General features: G+C 48.1%; 1 protein-coding gene across 2 annotated transcripts in view; it reads right to left on the reverse strand.

Moving 5' to 3' along the window:
* LOC139260724 (E3 ubiquitin-protein ligase RNF114-like) overlaps window positions 1-18,849 on the reverse strand; it is a 31,885-nt gene extending 13,036 nt beyond the window's left edge. For both annotated transcript variants that reach the window (XM_070877032.1, XM_070877031.1), the window contains exons 1-4: window positions 18,672-18,849; window positions 14,042-14,192; window positions 9,318-9,430; window positions 5,781-5,898 (exon numbers count right to left, since the gene is read on the reverse strand). In XM_070877032.1, the coding sequence (XP_070733133.1) occupies window positions 5,781-5,898; window positions 9,318-9,430; window positions 14,042-14,192; window positions 18,672-18,757 (468 nt within the window). In that variant the 5' untranslated portion in view covers window positions 18,758-18,849. The remainder of the gene's footprint in view (window positions 1-5,780; window positions 5,899-9,317; window positions 9,431-14,041; window positions 14,193-18,671) is intronic.
* Window positions 18,850-22,979: the final 4,130 nt, after the last annotated feature.

Below are 22,979 nucleotides of genomic sequence, written 5' to 3' on the forward strand. Positions count from 1 at the left end.
CAAGTCCCAGGCCCGGACCTCACACAGAGATCCTGCAGCCTCAATCCACCCATAGGCAAGTCCCAGGCCCGGACCTCACACCGAGACCCTGCAGCCTCAATCCACCCACAGGCAAGTCCCAGACCCGGACCTCACACCGAGACCCTGCAGCCTCAATCCACCCACAGGCAAGTCCCAGGCCCGGGCCTCACACCGAGACCCTGCAGCCTCAATCCACCCACAGGCAAGTCCCAGGCCCGGGCCTCACACCGAGACCCTGCAGCCTCAATCCACCCACAGGCAAGTCCCAGGCCCGGACCTCACACAGAGACCCTGCAGCCTCAATCCACCCACAGGCAAGTCCCAGGCCCGGACCTCACGCAGAGATCCCGCAGCCTTAATCCCCACAGGCAAGTCCCAGGCCCGGACCTCACACAGAGACCCTGCAGCCTTAATCCCCACAGGCAAGTCCCAGGCCCGGACCTCACACAGAGACCCTGCAGCCTTAATCCCCACAGGCAAGTCCCAGGCCTGGACCTCACACCGAGATCCTGCAGCCCCAGCCCCCACAGGCAAGTCCCAGGCCTGGACCTCACACAGAGATCCTGCAGCCCCAGCCCCCACAGGCAAGTCCCAGGCCCGGACCTCACACAGAGACCCTGCAGCCCCAGCCCCCACAGGCAAGTCCCAGGCCCGGACCTCACACCGAGATCCTGCAGCCCCAGCCCCCACAGGCAAGCCCCAGGCCCGGATCTCACATAGAGATCCTGCAGCCTCAGCCCCCACAGGCAAGCAGCCCTGCACAGAGGGGCCTAGTGGGGGGGGGGGAGTGAGCCGGCGGGGTGCGAGGGATCCAGGATGGCCGGCTGTTCGGAAGAGCCCCACCGAGGAGCTGTTAGCGTCGGGCGGAGGCCGCGGGGGACGCGGCAAGTGCGGCCGCTGGAGAGGCCACGACGGCCGCAGGAGAGGCGGCAAGTCAGGTGGCAGCGGAGGGGAGCGGAGGCTGCGACGGCGGAGGGCATCCGGAGCGGCGGAGAAGAAGATGGCGGCGGCATCGTGTCGGAGCAGCAGAGCATCAAAGATGGCGGCGCCCAAGGAGAAGCCTCGTGGAATCCTCCTGCACCAAAGATGGCGCCTTAAAAAGGAAATGCTCCCGGGTATCTTAAAAGGGCCTTACCAAGTGGTGGTCCCCACAAAGGACTTGTGTATGGCAGAGCGAGTCTAAAATGAGCTATGTTAATGTGAGATAGTGAATTTATAATAAGAATTACTTTTTTAATGCTAAATGGCCACTGTATTTGTGTAAAATAATGGATGAAGTACAATTAATGATAACGGCTAACAAGGAAATCAAGGATCCGTTACCAGTCAATAACCAGTTAATGTTGCAGATAATATGTACCATAGTAACGCACTGTCTATGCCCACCTGCCTTCCGTTGGACAAGTGTGATGTTATGTAATGATGTATGTATCGTTGTCCTGCGTCCTGGTGGGGGGGGGGGGAAGGTGATGTTATGTAATGATGTGTGTATTGTCCCAGTACCTTAAATGTAATGTAAGCACTATGCCGCACCACAGAGGGCGCTGCGGTGGGAAACCCTGGTAGTACCAGCAACAGGTGCTATATAAGGCTGACCACCACACATGAGAGGCACTCTGGAGCTGAACAATAAAGGACAAAAGTCACAGCAGTTAGATTTACACCAGACCGTGTGGAGTCAGTGATTTGTGTGCTACATACACCACAGAGTGCACCATTTTAAACTCGAGCACCACCTCCACCACTGTGGAGAGCCTTAGAACCATGTTTGCAATGCATGGCATTCCTGACATATTGGTCAGTGATAATGGATTATAATGTGGATAAATGTGAGGTTATCCACTTTGGGGGCAAAAACACAAAGGCAGACTATTATCTGAATGGTGACAGATTAGGAAAAGGGGAGGTGCAACGAGACCTGGGTGTCATGGTTCATCAGTCATTGAAAGTTTGCATACAGGTAAAGCAGGCGGTGAAGAAGGCAAATGGTATGTTGGCCTTCATAGCTAGGGGATTTGAGTATAGGAGCAGGGAGGTCTTACTGCAGTTGTACAGCACCTTGGTGAGGCCTCACCTGGAATATTGTGTTCAGTTTTGGTCTCCTAATCTGAGGAAGGACGTTTTTGCTATTGAAGTGCAGCGAAGGTTCACCAGACTGATTCCCGGGAGGGCTGGACTGACATATGAGGAGAGACTGGATCAAATGGGCCTTTATACACTGGAGTTTAGAAGGATGAGAGGGGATCTGATAGAAACATAAAAGATTCTGACGGGACGGGACAAGTTAGATGCGGGAAGAATGTTCCCGATGTTGGGGAAGTCCAGAACCAGGGGACACAGTCTTAGGATAAGGGGTAGGCCATTTAGGACTGAGATGAGGAGAAACTTCTTCACTCAGAGAGTTGTTAACTGTGGAATTCCCTGCCGCAGAGAGTTTTTGATGCCAGTTCATTGGATATAAACAAGAGGGAGTTAGATATGGCCCTTACGGCTAAGGGGATCAAGGGGTAAGTAGAGAAAGCAGGAAAGGGGCACTGAGGTGAATAATCAGCCATGATCTTATTGAATGGTGGTGCAGGCTCGAAGGGCCGAATGGCCTACTCCGGCACCTATTTTCTATATTTCTGTGCTTCTATGTCACAGGAAGGAGCAAAGAACAAAAGGGAAGGTCTGTGATAAGATGGAAGGCAGGAGAGATTGAAGAGACTAAAAGGGATGATGGTGCGAGGCAAAAGGAGACGGTAATGGGACAAGTTAAGGAACTGAAGATGGGTCTAGAGGAGCTGTAAATGGGAATGGCAAAAATATTGACAGCTGCCATCCGAAATAATGAGAGCAGTGGTTATTATCTGAAGTCAATAAATCACTGTCTTTCCTCATCAATAGTAAGATTAACTTACATGAAATTTATGCTCTCAGTTTATATTATTATGCAAGATGTGGGAGCATTACCCGAGTATCTCAAATGTGCTTTCTGGGCAGACTGTGCGATCAGTGCAGCATGTGTTGCAAATTGTGGAAAACAGGCCTGTAGCAAGGATATCTTGACAGGAAAGTGAAGTCGTGGAACGTGTAAAGGGTCATTCAGCCATGTCTGTCATGGTCTGGAATATGTCCGCTTGGTCACTTGTGTTTATTGGAATGGGAAACGTTTATGACGGCATGTAGGTCACTTCTAATCAATGGCTCGAAAATGATTAGAAGAGTTACGTGTATGTTTATTGGGGCTCTGTTGTTACTCTGTTTCTACGATGTATCTACGATGGACGCTGATTTATGGCTGGCATGCACGGAATGTACCGATCAAAGGTGAAATCTGGTCTCGGCGATGTGAGTGAACCAGTGTTCAGCTGATCACACTGGAATCGTGCAACGTGATATCTCACACAGCTCTCACACTGGTTTTCTGAAGTTTGGAGTTTCAATAAAATCCTGATCCTGCATGGCTACAAGTGAATGTGTGTGTAATTTGGCAGTTACAGTAACGAGGCAACAAAGTACAGGATAGCAGTCCAACGCAAGGAATTCCAGGGGGGGGAGAAATTCAGGATCACCCCGCTACGGGATGTCAAATTTTGAATGCTGCGAAAATTAACGGCAGGAACTAAATTCAGGGTTTGCGCTCCAGGAAGGAAGTGGAGACAGCGGTCCTCCACCAACCTGTCTTCACCGCTCAGCACTGACCCCCAGTCATCAAGATCCACGGCGTGGTCCTAGTCAACATGGACCATTTCCCATACCTCGGAGCCTCTTAACAGCAAGGGCAGACATTGACGACGGGATTCAAGACCGCCTCCAGTGCGTCGGTGCAGCCTTCGGCAGCCTGAGGAAAAGAAGACCAGGCCCTCAAATCTGCCACCAAGCTCATGGTCTACAGGGCTGTAGTGATACCCGCCCTCCTGTATGGCTCAGAGACATGGACCATGTACAGTAGACACCTCAAGTCGCTGGAGAAATACCACCAACGATGTCTCCGCAAGACCCTAAAAATCCCCTGGGAGGACAGATGCACCAACGTTAGCGTCCTCGACCAGGCCAACATCCCCAGCACTGAAGCACTGACCACACTCGATCAACTCCGCTGAGCAGGCCACATTGTTTGAATACCAGACACGAGACTCCCAAAGCAAGCGCTCTACTCGGAACTCGTTCACAGCAAATGAGCAAAAGATGGGAAGAGGAAACGTGCCAAGGACACCCTCAAAGCCTCCCTAATAAAGTGCAACATCCCCACCGACACCTGGGAGTCCCTGGCCAAAGACCGCCCTAAGTGGAGGAAGAGCATCCGGGAGGGCGCTGAGCACCTCGAGTCTCGTCGCCGAGAGCGTGCAGAAAGCAAGCGCAGGCAGCGGAAGGAGCGTGCGGCAAACCAGACTCCCCACCCACTCTTTCCTCCAACCACTATCTGTCCCACCTGTGACAGAGACTGTAATTCCCGTATTGGACTGTTCGGCCACCTAAGGACTCACTTTTAGAGTGGAAGCAAGTCTTCCTCGATTCCGAGCGACTGGGGAGCGCCAAAGGACGCAGGCGTGGGCGGTAATGGTGCAGCGCTGCCGCGACCCGCGGCTCCTTCCCTTTCTTAAAGGCTCTGCAGTGGGACAAGTGAGCTGGTCCCCGGCGATAGCCGCGATCAGGCCCGATCAGCCCCCCCACGCAGGGCAGCAGTTAAATCACTTTATGCCATTGTTAAAGGTTTGCTCCGACCCCGCGCCAACCTCCACCCTTTAACTCGCGCCTCGCGAAGCGCCCGGCCGCCCGACCAGCGCCTCCTGCAGCTGTCGGTGTTGTCGCCCGGCGATGCTGCAGGGGGGGCGGAACCCAAGATCGGGTCCGGGGCGGTGCGCAGCGCGATGATTTCATCATCTTGGCGCAAGGTGTTACCGCTGCCGCAAACTTCTCGCCGAAGCTGGCGGGAGTCGTTCATCTCGCGGTCGTCCCGGTGGGTAAGTGGTTAGCGCCCCGTTAGCGCCCCCCCCGGAGGCCATAACGGGAGGTGCTAAGGAGGCCAATTTCTCAATCCAGTTCTTTTTTAAAGTAATAGATCTATTTTAGTTTCAGAGAATTGGAAGTAGATTCTCACCACTCTGGCTTTCTTTTCTGAGATCCCAACCTCCATATATAAAGGAGCTGATCCTGCACCAGGTAGCAATGAACTTGAACGATCTACTTATTAATTTTAAAGAACATTCAAAACATAAGAATATAACTCTTAATTATCAGCGGCGTCACCAGATAGCAACCAGGACAAGAAGCATCTTGGCTGAGTTGTTAAACCGAGGCCCCGTCTGCTCTCTCAGGTGGATGAAAAAGATCCCAAGGCACTATTTCGAAGAAGAGCAGGGGAGTTCTCTCTGGTGTCCTGGGGCCAATATTTATCCCTCAACCAACATCACAAAAACAGATTATCCGGTCATTATCACATTGCTGTTTGTGGGAGCTTGCTGTGCGCAAATTGGCTGCCGCGTTTCCCACATTACAACAGCGACTACACTTCAAAAGTACTTCACTGGCTGTAAAGCGTTTTGGGACGTCCGGTGGTCGTGAAAGGTGCGAAATAAGTGCAAGTCTTTCTTTCTTTCTTTCTTTCCACGCCACTGGACCACATGGTGGGGGGTGAGGAGCGGGGGCAGGGGGGGAGTGGGGGGAGTGGGCGGAGGTGGTAGGTGCTGAGCTGTGAGAGGATCCAGCCTCACTACGGGACCGCAGGTTTTTACAATAACGCTATAAAGATTAAGAAACCAGATTAGAGCACCTACCACTTGCCGTCGGTCAGAATAATGATTTGCACAACAGTGTTGTACTAAGCCGCAGATATCATAGTTCGTCGCTTGGCAATAAGGGCAGGTGTATGTCAATCTATTTGGTCCAATGTAACTTGAAAGCAGAAAAAAATGTGCAATATATTAATTTTCGATTCCAGGTTTAAATATCAAAAGACTAGCAACAAACATGTGCGATTCAGCATTCGACAACTTAAGGTCACCGACCTGAAACGTTAACTCTGTTTCTCTCTCCACAGATGCTGCCTGACCTGCTGAGTATTTCCAGCTTTTTCCGATTATATTTCAGATTTCCAGCATCCGCAGTATTTTGCAATTTGTTTCGGCAAACTTAGCAGCCAGCTTTCAAATGCTCAGCTTGTGGGCTGAATCTTCAGGGGAGGATTTCCTAGGGCGACGCTCTAACCCACTTGGTGTATCTGAGCACAGCAAATATCAGGAAATTGTGTGGGTTGGAGTGGACTTCTGTAAAAGAAGCCGTCTGATTTTACATAAGAAATAGGAGCAGGTGTAGGCCATACAGCCCCTCGAGCCTGCTCCGCCATTTAATACGATCATGGTTGATCCGATCATGGACTCAGGTCCACTTCCCCGCCCGCTCCCCATAACCCCTTATTCCCTTATCGTTTAAGAAACTGTCTATCTCTGTCTTAAATCTACTTAATGACTCAGCTTCCACAGCTCTCTGTGGCAGCGAATTCCGCAGATTTACAAACCTCTGAGAGAAGAAATTCCTCCTCATCTCACTCTTAAATGAGCTGCCCCTTATTCTAAGATTATGCCCCCTAGTTCTAGTCTCCCCCATCAGTGGAAACATCCTCTCTGCATCCACTTGTCAAGCTCCCTCATAATCTTATACGTTTCGATAAGATCACCTCTCATTCTTCTGAATTCCAATGAGTAGAGACCCAACCTCCTCAACCTTTCCTCATAAGTCAACCCCCTCATCTCCGGAATCAAACGAGTGAACCTTCTCTGAACTGCCTCCAAAGCAAGTATATCCTTTCGTAAATATGGAAACCAAAACTGCACGCAGTATTCCAGGTGAACTGATGGAGGGAGAACTGTGCACAGTTTTATTCTCCTTCTCTGAGGAAGGACATACATGCCTTAGAGGCGGTGAAACATAGAAACATAGAAACATAGAAAATAGGTGCAGGAGTAGGCCATTCGGCCCTTCTAGCCTGCACCGCCATTCAATGAGTTCATGGCTGAACATTCAACTTCAGTACCCCATTCCTGCTTTCTCGCCATACCCCTTGATCCCCCTAGTAGTAAGGACCTCATCTAACTCCTTTGTGGATATATTTAGTGAATTAGCCTCAACAACTTTCTGTGGTAGAGAATTCCACAGATTCACCACTCTCTGGGTGAAGAAGTTCCTCCGCATCTCGGTCCTAAATGGCTTACCCCTTATCCTTAGACTGTGACCTCTGGTTCTGGACTTCCCCAACATTGGGAACATTCTTCCTGCATCTAACCTGTCTAACCCCGTCAGAATTGTAAATGTTTCTATGAGATCCCCTCTCATTCTTCTGAACTCCAGTGAATACAAGCCCAGTTGATCCAGTCTTTCTTGATAGGTCAGTCCCGCCATCCCGGGAATCAGTCTGGTGAACCTTCGCTGCACTCGCTCAATAGCAAGAATGTCCTTCCTCAGGTTAGGAGACCAAAACTGTACACAATACTCCAGGTGTGGCCTCACAAACGAAGGTTCACTGGCTTGGTCCCTGGGATGAGAGGGTTGTCCTCTGAGGAGAGATTGAGTAGATTGGCCTCTATTCTCTGGAGTTTACAAGAATGAGAGGTGATCTCATTGAAACACATAAGATTCTGAGGGGAATTGACAGGGTAGATGCTGAGAGGTTGTTTCCCCGGGCTGGGGAATCTAGAACCAGGGGGCACAGTTTCAGGATAAGGGGTCGGCCATTTAGGACTGAGATGAGGAGGAATTTCTTCACTCAGTGGGTTGTGAATCTTTGGAATTCTCTACCCCAGAGAGCTGTGGATGCAGAGTCATTGAGTATATTCAAGGCTGAGATCAATAGATTTTTGGACTCGAGGGACTGAAGCAATATGGGGATCGGGCGGGAAAGTGGAGTTGAGGTCGAAGATCTGCCATGATCTTATTGAATGGCGGAGCAGGCTCGAGGGGCCATAGGGCCTACTCCTGCTAATTCTTATCTTATTATGGCTAGACAGGTGAGCACGCCAACCCACGAGCACGTACTGATTTTTGTTCCTTTCAGCAAACGGTGCAGACCCAGGAAAATCTCCCCTTTCCAGTCTGGTTCCAAGTGTTCATTTAATTGTGACATTAATACTCACATATTGTCATCTCATTACATCTCGCTTCCTTCGAAACAAACCCACTTATTTATAAATGGTTACTTATCGATAAATATAAATATATATATATATATTTAGAGAGCGAGAACGAGTTTTGACAAAGTAAAGAGGAAGAAACTATGTCTACTGGCAGGAGGGTCGGTAACCAGAGGACACAAATTTAAGGTCATTGGTAAAAGATCCAGGACGGGGGGACGATGATGAGGAGAATGTTTTTAACGCAGTGAGTTGTTGTGATCGGGAACGCGCTGCCTGAAGAGGGCGGTGGGAGCAGATTCAATAGTGTCTTTCAAACAGGGAATTGGATAAATACTTGTGGGGGAAACAGTGAGGGCGGTAGGACTAATAGCACCCATGCATTAATGATGGAGTGCGGGACTTTGGCATGCAGGTACAGCAGGCGGTGAAGGAGGCAAATGGCATGTTGGCCTTCATAGCTAGGGGATTTGAGTATAGGAGCAGGGAGGTCTTACTGCAGTTGTACAGGGCCTTGGTGAGGCCTCACCTGTAATATTGTGTTCAGTTTTGGTCTCCTAATCTGAGGAAGGACGTTCTTGCTATTGAGGGAGTGCAGCGAAGGTTCACCAGACTGATTCCCGGGATGGCAGGACTGATATATGAAGAAAGATTGGATCGACTAGGCTTATATTCACTGGATTTAGAAGAATGAGAAGGGATCTCATAGAAACATATAAAATTCTGATGGGATTGAACAGGTTAGATGCAGGAAAAATGTTCCCGATGTTGGGGAAGTCCAGAACCAGGGGTCACAGTCTAAGGATAAGGAGTAAGCCATTTAGAACCGAGATGAGGAGAAACTGCTTCACTCAGAGAATTGTGAACCTGTGGAATTCTCGACCACAGAAAGTTGTTGAGGCCAGTTCGTTAGATATATTCAAAAGGGAGTTAGATGTGGCCCTTACGGCTAAAAGGATCAAGGGGTAAGGAGAGAAAGCAGGAAAGGGGTACTGAGGTGAATGATCAGCCATGATCATATTGAATGGTGGTGCAGGCTTGAAGGGCCGAATGGCCTACTCCTGCACCTATTTTCTATGTTTCTCTGTTTCTCTGGGTGTAAGGGCTCTGAGCCATCAGAGGGGCGAGGTGAGCATATGTCCGATTGGTATCACACACACCAATTCTTGCGACAGGTTAGAATCTTACCCGTGAGAGGCAGGCGTTGGCTGAGGTTGCATGCTGGGTCCAGACGGTTGACCAAAATCCTCCAGGTACTTGGAGCAGGCCCTCATGTGTGCTCTCATGTCGCTCAAGCACACCTGAAGAAGGAGGGAGAGAGAAAACAGGGAATTATAGACCGGTCAGCCTGACATCGGTAGTGGGTAAAATGATGGAATCAATTATTAAGGATGTCATAGCAGCGCATTTGGAAAGAGGTGACATGATAGGTCCAAGTCAGCATGGATTTGTGAAAGGGAAATCATGCTTGACAAATCTTCTGGAATTTTTTGAGGATGTTTCCAGTAGAGTGGACAAGGGAGAACCAGTTGATGTGGTATATTTGGACTTTCAGAAGGCGTTCGACAAGGTCCCACACAAGAGATTGATGTGCAAAGTTAGAGCACATGGGATTGGGGGTAGTGTGCTGACATGGATTGAGAACTGGTTGTCAGACAGGAAGCAAAGAGTAGGAGTAAATGGGTACTTTTCAGAATGGCAGGCAGTGACTAGTGGGGTACCGCAAGGTTCTGTGCTGGGGCCCCAGCTGTTTACACTGTACATTAATGATTTAGATGAGGGGATTAAATGTAGTATCTCCAAATTTGCGGATGACACTAAGTTGGGTGGCAGTGTGAGCTGCGAGGAGGATGCTGTGAGGCTGCAGAGCGACTTGGATAGGTTAGGTGAGTGGGCAAATGCATGGCAGATGAAGTATAATGTGGATAAATGTGAGGTTATCCACTTTGGTGGTAAAAACAGAGAGACAGACTATTATCTGAATGGTGACAGATTAGGAAAAGGGGAGGTGCAAAGAGACCTGGGTGTCATGGTACATCAGTCATTGAAGGTTGGCATGCAGGTGCAGCAGGCGGTTAAGAAAGCAAATGGCATGTTGGCCTTCATAGCAAGGGGATTTGAGTACAGGGGCAGGGAGGTGTTGCTACAGTTGTACAGGGCATTGGTGAGGCCACACCTGGAGTATTGTGTACAGTTTTGGTCTCCTAACCTGAGGAAGGACATTCTTGCTATTGAGGGAGTGCAGCGAAGGTTCACCAGACTGATTCCCGGGATGGCGGGACTGACCTATCAAGAAAGACTGGATCAACTGGGCTTGTATTCACTGGAGTTCAGAAGAATGAGAGGGGACCTCATAGAAACGTTTAAAATTCTGACGGGGTTAGACAGGTTAGATGCAGGAAGAATGTTCCCAATGTTGGGGAAGTCCAGAACCAGAGGTCACAGTCTAAGGATAAGGGGTAAGCCATTTAGGACCGAGATGCGGAGGAACTTCTTCACCTAGAGAGTGGTGAACCTGTGGAATTCTCTACCACAGAAAGTTGTTGAGGCCAATTCACTAAATATATTCAAAAAGGAGTTAGATGAGGTCCTTACTACTAGGGGGATCAAGGGGTATGGCGAGAAAGCAGGAATGGGGTACTGAAGTTGAATGTTCAGCCATGAACTCATTTTTTTTGAATGGCGGTGCAGGCTAGAAGGGCCGAATGGCCTACTCCTGCACCTATTTTCTATGTTTCTATGTTTCTATGTTAAGACCCCAACACCTCCATTATACGCATAACACTTTCTCCAATTCTCTCAATTATTATTTGGGAGCGTTTCTTACAAAATTAAATAGAAACATTGTTTTTTTTTTCCCCAAAAAGAAAATCCTCTCATTATCCTGGTCTTTTCACCAATACTTGGGTTGGAGGCCACATAGAGCTCGTGCATGTTTACTGTTGACGGTGAAATCAACACTCTGGCCTTCTACCACAGATGGTTGTGGAGGCAAAGTCACTCAATATATTTAAGCGGGAGATAGATAGATATCTAGACGCAAAAAACATCAAGGGGTATGGGGAGAAAGCGGGACTATGGTGTTGAGACAGAGGATCAGCCTTGATCATGTTGAATGGGGTTGAAGACTTGAGGGGCCGAATGGCCTACTACTGCTCCTATTTTTCATGTTTCTATGTATCCTCCAACCATTTACAAACTCACATCTGGTGATTCAGAACCATTTGTCTTGACCTCGCCAAACTTTAAAAGAAATAAACTGTTGCACATATTAAATACCAAGGCCCCCGCTTCCCTCCTCCCCCATGACCCCTATTCTCGCTGCAACATTACAAAAAATGAAGTACAAATAAAGAAGATAGCGAACCCTAATATTCTGCGACTATTACACTATTTAGGCCACAGCTGGACGTCCCGTTACAGGAAACATGTGATTGCACTGGAGAGGGTGCAGAGGAGATTTACGAGGATGTTGCCTGATCTGGAGAATTTTAGCTACGAGGAAAGATTGGATAGGCTGGGGTTGTTTTCTTTGGACCAGAGGAGGCTGAGGGGAGACTGAATTGAGGTGTATAAAATTATGAGGAGCCAAGAGAGAGTGGATAGGAAGGACCTGTTTCCCTTAGCAGAGAGGTCAATAACCAGGGTGCAGAGATTTAAAGTAATTGATAGAAGGATTAGAGGGGAGTTGAGGAGAATGTTTTCACCCAGAAGGTGGTGGGGGTCTGGAACTCACTGCCTGAAAGGGTGGTAGAGGCAGAAACCCTCACCACATTTAAAAAATACTTGGATGTGCACCTGAAGTGCTGTAACCTACAGGGCTACAGACCTGGAGTTGGAAAGTGGAATTAGGCTGGGTAGCTCTTGGTCGGTCGGTACAGAAACAATGAGGCAAATGGCCTCCTTCTGTGCCATACATCTCCAAGATTTTATTTCAGTGTGACCATGATATATTTGTGAGGGGGTGGGGTGGAAATTGGGTGGGGCTCAGTTTCACCAGATTTCTGACCCATTGTCGTCCATCGGGTTTCCACTGGAGTGGAGGGGGGGTTCGGGGGGGGAGGGGTTCGGGGGAGGGGTTGGGGGGAACAGGTGCTTTTCACTCTTTTCCCTCTCCTAGGATTTAAAAAAAATTCATTCACGGGTTGAAAAACTGGTATAAAGCATTGGATAAAACATTGGTTCAGCCCCAACTGGAGTATTGTGTCCAATTCTGGGCCCCGCATTTTAGGAAGGATGTGAAGGCCTTAGAGAGGGTGCAGAAAAGATTTACAAGAATGGTTCTAGGGGTGAGAGACTTCAGTTACGGGGATAGACTGGAGAGGCTGGGGCTGTTCTCCTTAAAGCAGAGAAGGTTGAGAGGAGATTTGATCGAGGTGTTCAAAATCATGAGGGGTCTGGACAGAGTAGAGAGAGAGAAACTGTTCCCATTGGTGGAAGGGTCGAGAACCAGAGGACACAGGTTTAAGGTGATTGCCAAAAGAACCAAAGGCGGTGTAAGAAAAAATATTTTTACGCAGCGAGTGGTTAGGATCTGGAATGCACTGCCTGAGAGGGTGGTGGAGGCAGACTCAATCGTGGCTTTCAAAAGGGAGTTGGGTAAGTACCTGAATGAAAAGAATTTGCAGGGCGGGGGAGTGGGACTAGCTGAGAGTCGGCACGGGTTCGATGGGCCGAATGGCCTTCTTTCCTGCTGTAATCATTCTATGATTCTATGATACAGCAGGTGCATGGTGTTCCCAACACCTGCAAGTTCCCCTCCAAGTCACACACCATCCTGACTTGGAAATATATCGGCCGTTCCTTCATCGTCGCTGAGTCAAAATCCTGGAACTCCCTCCCTAACAGCACTGTGGGAGCACCTTCCCCACATGGACTGCAGCGGTTCAAGAAGGCAGCTCACCACCATCTTCTCGAGGGCGATTAGGGTTGGGCAGTAAATTCTGTCTTTGCCAGCGATGCCCATACCCCACGAATAAATAAAATCACTTTTTTAAATGGCGTGGGATGCTGCCGGATTCTTGGAGCCAAACGTGGTCAAGGCCCCGTGCCGCCCAAAGTGCCGCCGGTGGCCGCCGAGGTACCGGACGGTTCTTTGGGCGGGATATTCACGGCCGAGGTCCCTCGAAGGTCGGCGGGCGGCAAATGGACGACGTACGTCGCCAATCTGGGCGGCAGCGGGCTGGAGGTCACATTCTCGGCGGCAGAGGCGCTTGTCGCCCAAGTAACACCGAGGATGGAGTCGGGCCCAGGGAGGGTCGGAGATCTGTAAATAAATTCATCACCAACAAAAATAAACTTCTGAGGACCTTCAGGGGACCTCATCCAGGAAAGTTCCTGCAAAGAAATAATTCAAAACATTGCACTGACCTTTTTTTACCGTCGGGGACAGAGCATCCTCCCCGCAGCGGTCCACCGCTGACTCCCGGCGACTCCCGCCCGCACCAATCCGGCATCTCGGCGGGCCGGAGTCTACTTACCCGCATCGGCCGTCCGCTCTCTTCGGCGGGTGCTTCCCGGCGGCTCTTCCCTCCTGCCCGTTCCAGGCCACGTCGAAAGTGGCACAGGGTAGTTCAAGCAGAGGGATGTCAGCGACAGTGGGCGGCAAGTTGGGAAATTCGGTCGGGCCCAGAGGTACGACCTGCCAGCAGGCGGTATGTCCTACACTGCCCATTGCTGCACCGGCGGATTGGAACAGTTCATGTGTCCGTGTCTTCAGGTGTGCTACAAGTTCTAAAATACATTTGTCTTAACTTTGCTGCCAGACCGTGATGCCGATGGTGAGATTGTGTCAGACTTTCTGCGTATTCCAGTATCTATCTCAGACGAAGAGTGAGAAATCGCATATAGTCCGCGCCCGAACACGACAAAATGCAACCAAAGCACCAAGCCTTTGCACTGCATTGACTCACCTCAATGTCACATCCCCTGCAATTTCCTCTCTTGGTCACCATCCGCTTCTCGATCTCTGTGTCACGTCGCTCCGTGCGAGAAATAGGTCCCCGGCATATCGGACATTTCCTGTTTAGCCTGAAATTTGTCTGGTGGCAACCTTGGCAAAAGCTGAAAGACAAAGTTTGGGGAGACACAGTGAGCCTGGGTCTTTTCTCTGGAAAGGAAAAGGCTGAGGGGGTGATCCGATAGCGGTCTTTACAATTATGAAAGGGGGTTTAATAGGGTAGACATAGAGAAAATGCTCACACGTGCGGGGGAGACCAAAACTGGGGGCCATCAATATAAGTCACTAATAAATCCAATAGGGAATTCAGGAGCAAGTTTGCAGATGACACTAAGCTGGGTGGCGGTGTGAGCTGTGAGGAGGACGCTAAGAGGCTGCAGGGTGACTTGGACAGGTTAGGTGAGTGGGCAAATGCATGGCAGATGCAGAATAATGTGGATAAATGTGAGGTTAAACACGAAGGCAGAATATTATCTGAATGGCGGCAGATTAGGAAAAGGGGAGGTGCAGCGAGACCTGGGTGTCATGGTTCATCATTCATTGAAAGTTGGCATGCAGGTACAGCAGGCGGTGAAGAAGGCAAATGGTATGTTGGCCTTTATAGTTCGGGGATTTGAGTATAGGAGCAGGGAGGTCTTACTGCAGTTGTACAGGGCCTTGGTGAGGCCTCACCTGGAATATTATGTTCAGTTTTGATCTCCTAATCTGAGGAAGGGCGTTCTTGCTATTGTGGGAGTGCAGCGAAGGTTCACCAGACTGATTCCAGGGATGCCTGGACTGTCATATGAGGAAAGACAGGATCAACTGGGCCTTTATTCACTGGAGTTTAGAAGGATGAGAGGGGATCTCATAAGATTCTGATGGGACTGGACAGGTTAGAAGCAGGAAGAATGTTCCCGATGTTGGGGAAGTCCAGAACCAGGGGACATAGTCTTAGGATGAGGGGTAGGCCATTTAGGACTGAGATGAGGAGAAACTTCTTCACTCAGAGAGTTGTTAACCTGTGGAATTCCCTGCCGCAGAGAGTTGTTAATGCCAGTTCACTGGATATATTCAAGAGGGAGTTAGATATGGCCCAAACGGCTAAGGGGATCAAGGGATATGAGGAGAAAGCAGGAAAGGGGTACTGAGGGAATGATCAGCCATGATCTTATTGAATGGTGGTGCAGGCTCGAAGGGCCAAATGGCCTACTCCTGCACCTATTTTCTATGTTTCTTTGTTACCCAGAGAGTGGTGAGAATGTGGAACTCACGACCACAGGGAGTGGTTGAGGCAAATAGTATTGATGGGAAACTAGATAAGTACATGTGGGAGAAAGGAATATGCAGAGACGACAAAAGGTCATCGAACGTTAACTCTGTTTCTCGCTCCACGGATGCTGCCTGACCCGCTGAGTATTTCCAACATTTTCGGTTTCTATCCAAATACTGTTCGATGAAGTCAGGTGGGAGGAGGCTCGTAAACACAGGCGCAAACCAGTTGTGCCGAATGGCCTGTTTCTCTGCTGCAAGTTCTATCCAATTCTACTTTGTAAGACGGAATCCTGTGAGATCGCATTGGCAAATCTTGGGTTCGAATTGGTTGCATTCTCGTTGGCAAAAGGATATTATTACTCACAGTAGCTGGTAGACCGTCACTAGTAGAGTCCGACAGAGATCAGTAATAGGACCACTGATCTTCACAATCTGTGTTAACAATTAATATTGCCTTTGGTTCTTTTTCCAATTACCTTAAATCTGTGTCCTTTGATTACCAACCCTTCGGCCACTGGGAACAGTTACTCCTTATTTACTTCTCCTTATCAAAACCGTTCACAATTTTGAACACTTCTATCAAATCTCGCCTTAAAGCTTTTCTGCTCCAAGGAGAACAACCCCAGCTTCTCCAGCCTATCCACGTAACAGAAGTCCCTCCTCCCTGGTAACCATTCCAGTAAATCTACACTGCACCCTCTCCAAGGCCTTGACATCCTTCCTAAAGTGCGGTGCCCAGAATTGGACACAATCTTTATGAAGACGTTGGGGAACTGGCTGCAAGTTCGCGGATTTGTGTGAGTGATGTCACTTTGGGTTGGGAAAAACAACTACATTCCGATCTTGACAGGTATTGGTGAGGCCACACCTGGAGTACTGCATACAGTTTTGGTCTCTGTATTTAAGGAAAGATATACTTGCATTGCAGGCTGTTCAGAGAAGGTTCACTAGGTTGATTCCAGAGATGAAGGGGGTTGACTTATGAGGATAGATTGAGTAGGTTGGGCCTATACTCATTAGATTTCAGAAGAATGAGAGATGATCTTATCGAAACATATAAGATAATGAGGGGGCTCGCAAGGTGAATGCAGAGAAGATATTTGCACTCATAGCGGAAACTAAAACTCGGGGCCATTGTCTCAGAATAAGGGGCCGCCCATTTAAAACTGAGACGAGGAGAAATTTCTTCTCTCAGAGGCTTGTAAATCTGTGGAATTCTTTGCCCCAGAGAGCTGTGCAGGCTAGGTCTCTGAATATATTTAAGGCGGAGATAGACAGATTTTTGAGCGATAAGGGAGTAAAGGGTTATGGGGAGCGGGCAGGGAAGTGGAGCTGAGTCCATGATCAGATCAGCCATGATCTTATTGAATGGCGGAGCAGGCTTGAGGGGCCAGATGGCCTACTCCTGCTCCTATTTCCTATGTTCGTATGTTCTTAGAATCGATGAGGGGATGGGCCTGTGTCTGGCAGGGGTGATTTATTTTAGATATATGTAGTGTTACGCACTTGGATAGAGCTAATGCCAACCATGTATATACCATGCAGGGTACAAGCTAAAGTGTGTAAGTGGCAAAGAGACTTCGGTGTTATAGTACTCAAATATCTAAAGGCTCATGGCCAGAGCCAGAACATTTGTCATTATCATCATCATCATCATCATAGGCAGTCCCTTGGAACCAAGGAAGATTTGCTTCCACTATTAAAGTGAGTCCTTAGGTGGCTGAACAGTCCAATACGAGAACCACAGTCCCTGTTACAGGTAGGGCAGACAGTGGTTGAGGGAAAGGGTGGGTGGGGAGTCTGGTTTGCTGCACGCTCCTTCCACTGCCTGCGCTTGGTTTCTGCATGCTCTCGGCGACGAGACTCGAGGTGCTCACCGCCCTCCTGGATGCATTTCCTCCACTTCGGGCGGTCTTTGGCCAGGGACTCCCAGGTGTCGGTGGGGATGTTTCACTTTATCAGGGAGGCTTTGAGGCAGAACATTACAGCAAAACTAGCATTTCACTAGCATTGAAACATACAAGATTCCGAAGGGGATTGACAGGGTAGATGCAGAGAGGCTGTTTCCCCATGCAGTTTTGGTTTCCATATTTACGAAAGGATATACTTGCTTCAGAGGCAGTTCAGAGAAGGTTCACTAGATTGATTCTGGGGATGAGGGGGTTGACTTGAGGAAAGGTTGAGTAAGTTGGGTCTCTACTCATTGAAATTCAGAAGACTGAGAGGTGATCTTATCGAAACATTATGAGGGAGCAGAGGGTTGTAAATCTGTAAATAGTTGATCCGATCACAGATTCAGGTTCACTTCCCCGCCCGCTCCCCATAACCCCTTATCGGTTAAGAAGCTGTCTATCTTTGACTTAAATTTATTCAATGACCCAGCCTCCACAGTTCTCTGAGGCAGCGAATTCCACAGATTTACAACCCTCTGAGAGAAGAAATTCCTCCTCATCTCAGTTTTAAATGGGCGTCCCCTTATTCTAAGATTATGCCTCCTAGTTCTAGTCTCCCCCATCAGTGGAAACATCCTCTCTGCATCCACTTTGTCAAGGCCCCTTATAATCTTATACGTTTCTAGATTTTAAAATTTTAAAATTCTCATCCTTGTTTTGAAATCCTTCCATGGCCTTGCCCCCCGCAATCCTCCCTATCTCTGTAACCGCCTCCAGCCTTACAGCCTTCCGAGGTCTCTGCGCTCCTCTAATTCTGGGCTCAACTTTCCAACAGTGGCGCGGGTGTCCAGCGTATCTTTGGCAGACATGCTTGCAGCTGTCTGGACCCTAAACTCTGGAATTCTCTTCCCTAAACCCCTCCACCACTCAACCTCTCTTTCCTCCTTTAAGTCGCTGCTTAAAACCTACCTCTTTGACCAAAGACTTCAGTCATCTGCCCTGATATCTCCTTATTTGGCTCGGCGTCAAATTTGGTTTGCCAGTCACTCCTGTGAAACGCCTTGGGACATACTGTTAGGTTAAAGGCGCTATTCAAATGTTGTAGGTACGTACAACATATTTGTCATCCTGCGGCACAAACAGTTCTGAAACTTACTGCAACTTGAAGCTGAACCACCTTCCGCGTAGGGCAGTTAGGAGTCAAACCAGATTGCAGTGGGTCTGGAGTCACATATATAATCCTGAGCACATTTCCTTCCCTAAAGTGAACCACATTAGTGAACCAAATGGGTTGTTGTGCCAATACTGCAGTGTCACGGTCACCATTACTGTCACCAGCATTTTTTTTAGTCCAGATTTATTTGTCATTGAACTTAAATTCATTGGAAAAAGTGTGAAATTCCCGAAGCCCCGCCGGTTTTCCCGAAGGTTACTTACACATGTCCACACAGCGTCCTGATGGGTTTGTCCAGCACCTGCAGACAGACTGGGCACTCGAAATCCAGAGATCCATCCAAATCCATCGGCTCCAGCTCTCCCGCAGCTTTCCGGAGATCACTCTGCCCATCAAAGATCACCGGCCAGCAATGGTTTAAAACCCATAAATCGGGAAAGCCAAGCGAAGAGAGATGAGACACATGAACAAGAACCAAGGCAGATACAACCGAAACTGATAGTGCCGGTCTGCTGCTGGAGCTATTTCAGTTATAGAGCACAGTTCAGTTGGGGAAGTCCCCGTTGGTTCTGAATTCCCCCTTTTGAAATCTTTCCGGGAAAAGCGACCTTGGCTATTTACTCCCTCACATCTCACAGCCTCGTAAATCGCTCAGTTATTCCCGCCCTTCCCTTACGCTCGCCCAGAGACGCGCTGGAAACCCGCGCCGCTGTTGGAAAGGCGAGCCTTTCAAATTCTAGCCTGTGCTTTCAGTGCAACTTCTGGGCCCAGTGTCCAACACAGGTCCAGAAAGAGAAATAAAGGAGAGGGAGAGAAACGAGAATGTTATATTTAAAAATCTCAAGCAAGAACATAAGAAATAGGTTTCTATGTTTATTTCTATCCCTTATTCCATTATCGTTCAAGAAATTGTCTATTTTTGTATTAAATTTATTACATTTATTCGATATATAAAACGGAAAAGAGTGACTAAAGTAAATGTTGGCCCCTTAGAAGATGAGAAGGGGGATTTAATAATGGGAAATGTGGAAATGGCTGAGAACTTAAACAATTATTTTGCTTCGGTCTTCACAGTGGAAGACACAAAAACCATGCCAAAAATTGCTGGTCACGGAAATGTGGGAAGGGAGGACCTTGAGACAATCACTATCACTAGGCAGGTAGTGCTGGACAGGCTAATGGGACTCAAGGTAGACAAGTCCCCTGGTCCTGATGAAATGCATCCCAGGGTATTAAAAGAGATGGCGGAAGTTATAGCAGATGCATTCGTTATAATCTACCAAAATTCTCTGGACTCTGGGGAGGTACCAGCGGATTGGAAAGCAGCTAATGTAACGCCTCTGTTTAAAAAAGGGGGCAGACAAAAGGCAGGTAACTATAGGCTGGTTAGTTTAACACCTGTAGTGGGGAAAATGCTTGAAGCTATCATTAAGGAAGAAATAGCGGGACATCTAGATAGGAATAGTGCAATCAAGCAGACGCAACATGGATTCATGAAGGGGAAATCATGTTTAACTAATTTACTGGAATTCTTTGAGGATATAACAAGCATGGTGGATAGAGATGTACCGATGGATGTGGTGTATTTAGATTTCCAAAAGGCATTCAATAAGGTGCCACACAAAAGGTTACTGCAGAAGATAAAGGTACGCGGAGTCAGAGGAAATGTATTAGCATGGATAGAGAATTGGCTGGTTAACAGAAAGCAGAGAGTCGGGATAAATGGGTCCTTTTCGGGTTGGAAATCGGTGGTTAGTGGTGTGTCACAGGGATCGGTGCTGGGACTACAACTGTTTACAATATACATAGATGACCTGGATGAGGGGACAGAGTGTAGTGTAACAAAATTTGCAGGTGACACTAAGATTAGTAGGAAAGCGGGTTGTGTAGAGGACACAGAGAGACTGCAAAGAGATTTAGATAGGTTAAGCGAATGGGCTAAGGTTTGGCAGATGGAATACAATGTCGGAAAATGTGAGGTCATCCACCTTGGAAAAAAAAACAGTAAAAGGGAATATTATTTGAATGGAGAGAAATTACAACATGCTGAGGTGCAGAGGGACCTGAGGGTCCTTGTGCATGAATCCAAAAAGTTAGTTTGCAGGTGCAGCAGGTAATCAGGAAGGCGAATGGAATGTTGGCCTTCATTGCGAGAGGGATGGAGTACAAAAGCAGGGAGGTCCTGCTACAACTGTACAGGGTATTGGTGAGGCTGCACCTGGAGTACTGCGTGCAGTTTTGGTCACCTTACTTAAGGAAGGGTATACTAGCTTTGGAGTGGGTACAGAGACAATTCACTAGGCTGATTCCGGAGATGAGAGGGTTACCTTATGATGATAGATTGAGTAGACTGGGTCTTTACTCATTGGAGTTCAGAAGGATGAGGGGTGATCTTATAGAAACATTTAAAATAATAAAAGGGATAGACAAGATAGAGGCAGAGAGGTTGTTTCCACTGGTCGGGGAGACTAGAACTAGGGGGCATAGCCTCAAAATACGGGGGAGCCAATTTAAAACCGAGTTGAGAAGGAATTTCTTCTCCCAAAGGGTTGTGAATCTGTGAAATTCTCTGCCCAGGGAAGCAGTTGAGGCTAGCTCATTGAATGTATTAAAATCACAGATAGATAGATTTTTAACCAATAAGGTAATTAAGGGTTATGAGGAGCGGGCGGGTAAGTGGAGCTGAATCCACGGCCAGATCAGCCATGATCTTGTTGAATGGCAGAGCAGGCTCGAGGGGCTAAATGGCCTACTCCTGTTCCTAATTGTTATGTATGTTCTTATGTCCTGGCTTCCACAGCTCTCTGAGGCAGTGAATTCCACAGATTTACAACCCTCTGAGAGACGAAATTCCTCCTCATCTCAGTTTTAAATGGGCAGCCCCTTATTCTAAGATCATGCCCTCTAGTTCTAGTCTCCCCCATCAGCGGAAACATCCTCTCTGCATCCGCCTTGTCAAGCCCCCTCATAATCTTCTATGTTTTGATAAGCGTTTATATAGCGCCTTTAATGTAGGTTTATGAGATTGAAAAATTTGATACCGAGCCGCATTAAGTAGAAATTAGCACAGGTGACCAAAAGCTTGGTCAAAGAGGTCAGTTTTAAGGAGCGTCTTGAAGGAGGAAACATAGAAACATAGAAACATAGAAACATAGAAAATAGGTGCAGGAATAGGCCATTCGGCCCTTCTAGCCTGCACCGCCATTCAATGAGTTCATGGCTGAACATGCAACTTCAGTACCCCATTCCTGCTTTCTCACCATACCCCTTGATTCCCCTAGTAGTAAGGACTTCATCTAACTCCTTTTTGAATATATTCAGTGAACTGGCCTCAACAACTTTCTGTGGTAGAGAATTCCACAGGTTCACCACTCTCTGGGTGAAGAAATTCCTCCTCATCTCGGTCCTAAATGGCTTCCCCCTTATCCTTAGACTGTGACCCCTGGTTCTGGACTTCCCCAACATTGGGAACATTCTTCCTGCATCTAACCTGTCTAAACCCATCAGAATTTTAAACGTTTCTATGAGGTCCCCTCTTATTCTTCTGAACTCCATTGAATACAAGCCCAGTTGATCCAGTCTTTCTTGATAGGTCAGTCCCGCCATCCCGGGAATCAGTCTGGTGAACCTTTGCTGCACTCCCTCAATAGCAAGAATGTCCTTCCTCAGGTTAGGAGACCAAAACTGTACACAATACTCCAGGTGTGGCCTCACCAAGGCCCTGTACAACTGTAGCAACACCTCCCTGCCCCTGTACTCAAATCCCCTCGCTATGAAGGCCAACATGCCATTTGCTTTCTTAACCGCCTGCTGTACCTGCATGCCAACCTTCAATGACTGATGTACCATGACACCCAGGTCTCGTTGCGCCTCCCCTTTTCCTAATCTGTCACCATTCAGATAATAGTCTGTTTCTCTGTTTTTACCACCAAAATGGATAACCTCACATTTATCCACATTATACTTCATCTGCCATGCATTTGCCCACTCACCTAACCTATCCAAGTCGCTCTGCAGCCTCATAGCATCCTCCTCGCAGCTCACACTGCCACCCAACTTAGTGTCATCCGCAAATTTGGAGATACTACATTTAATCCCCTCGTCTAAATCATTAATGTACAGTGTAAACAGCTGGGGCCCCAGCACAGAACCTTGCGGTACCCCACTAGTCACTGCCTGCCATTCTGAAAAGTCCCCATTTACTCCTACTCTTTGCTTCCTGTCTGACAACCAGTTCTCAATCCATGTCAGCACACTACCCCCAATCCCATGTGCTTTAACTTTTGCACATTAATCTCTTGTGTGGGACCTTGTCAAAAGCCTTCTGAAAGTCCAAATATACCACATCAACTGGTTCTCCCTTGTCCACTCTACTGGAAACATCCTCAAAAAATTCCAGAAGATTTGTCAAGCATAAGAGAGGTAGGGAGGCGGAGAGGTTTAGCCCAGGGAGGCAGTGTAATCACCTTCCTTTTTCCGAACAAACATGGCGAGATCTTTGCAGGAAGCTTACTTCGGGGCAAATGGTGAACGCCTTTGTTTCGATGCTGACCGTAAATTCCTGGCCACCG

The sequence above is a fragment of the Pristiophorus japonicus genome, chromosome 1 (assembly GCF_044704955.1).
Source record: "Pristiophorus japonicus isolate sPriJap1 chromosome 1, sPriJap1.hap1, whole genome shotgun sequence".
In the NCBI taxonomy this organism is placed as follows: Eukaryota; Metazoa; Chordata; class Chondrichthyes; family Pristiophoridae; genus Pristiophorus; species Pristiophorus japonicus.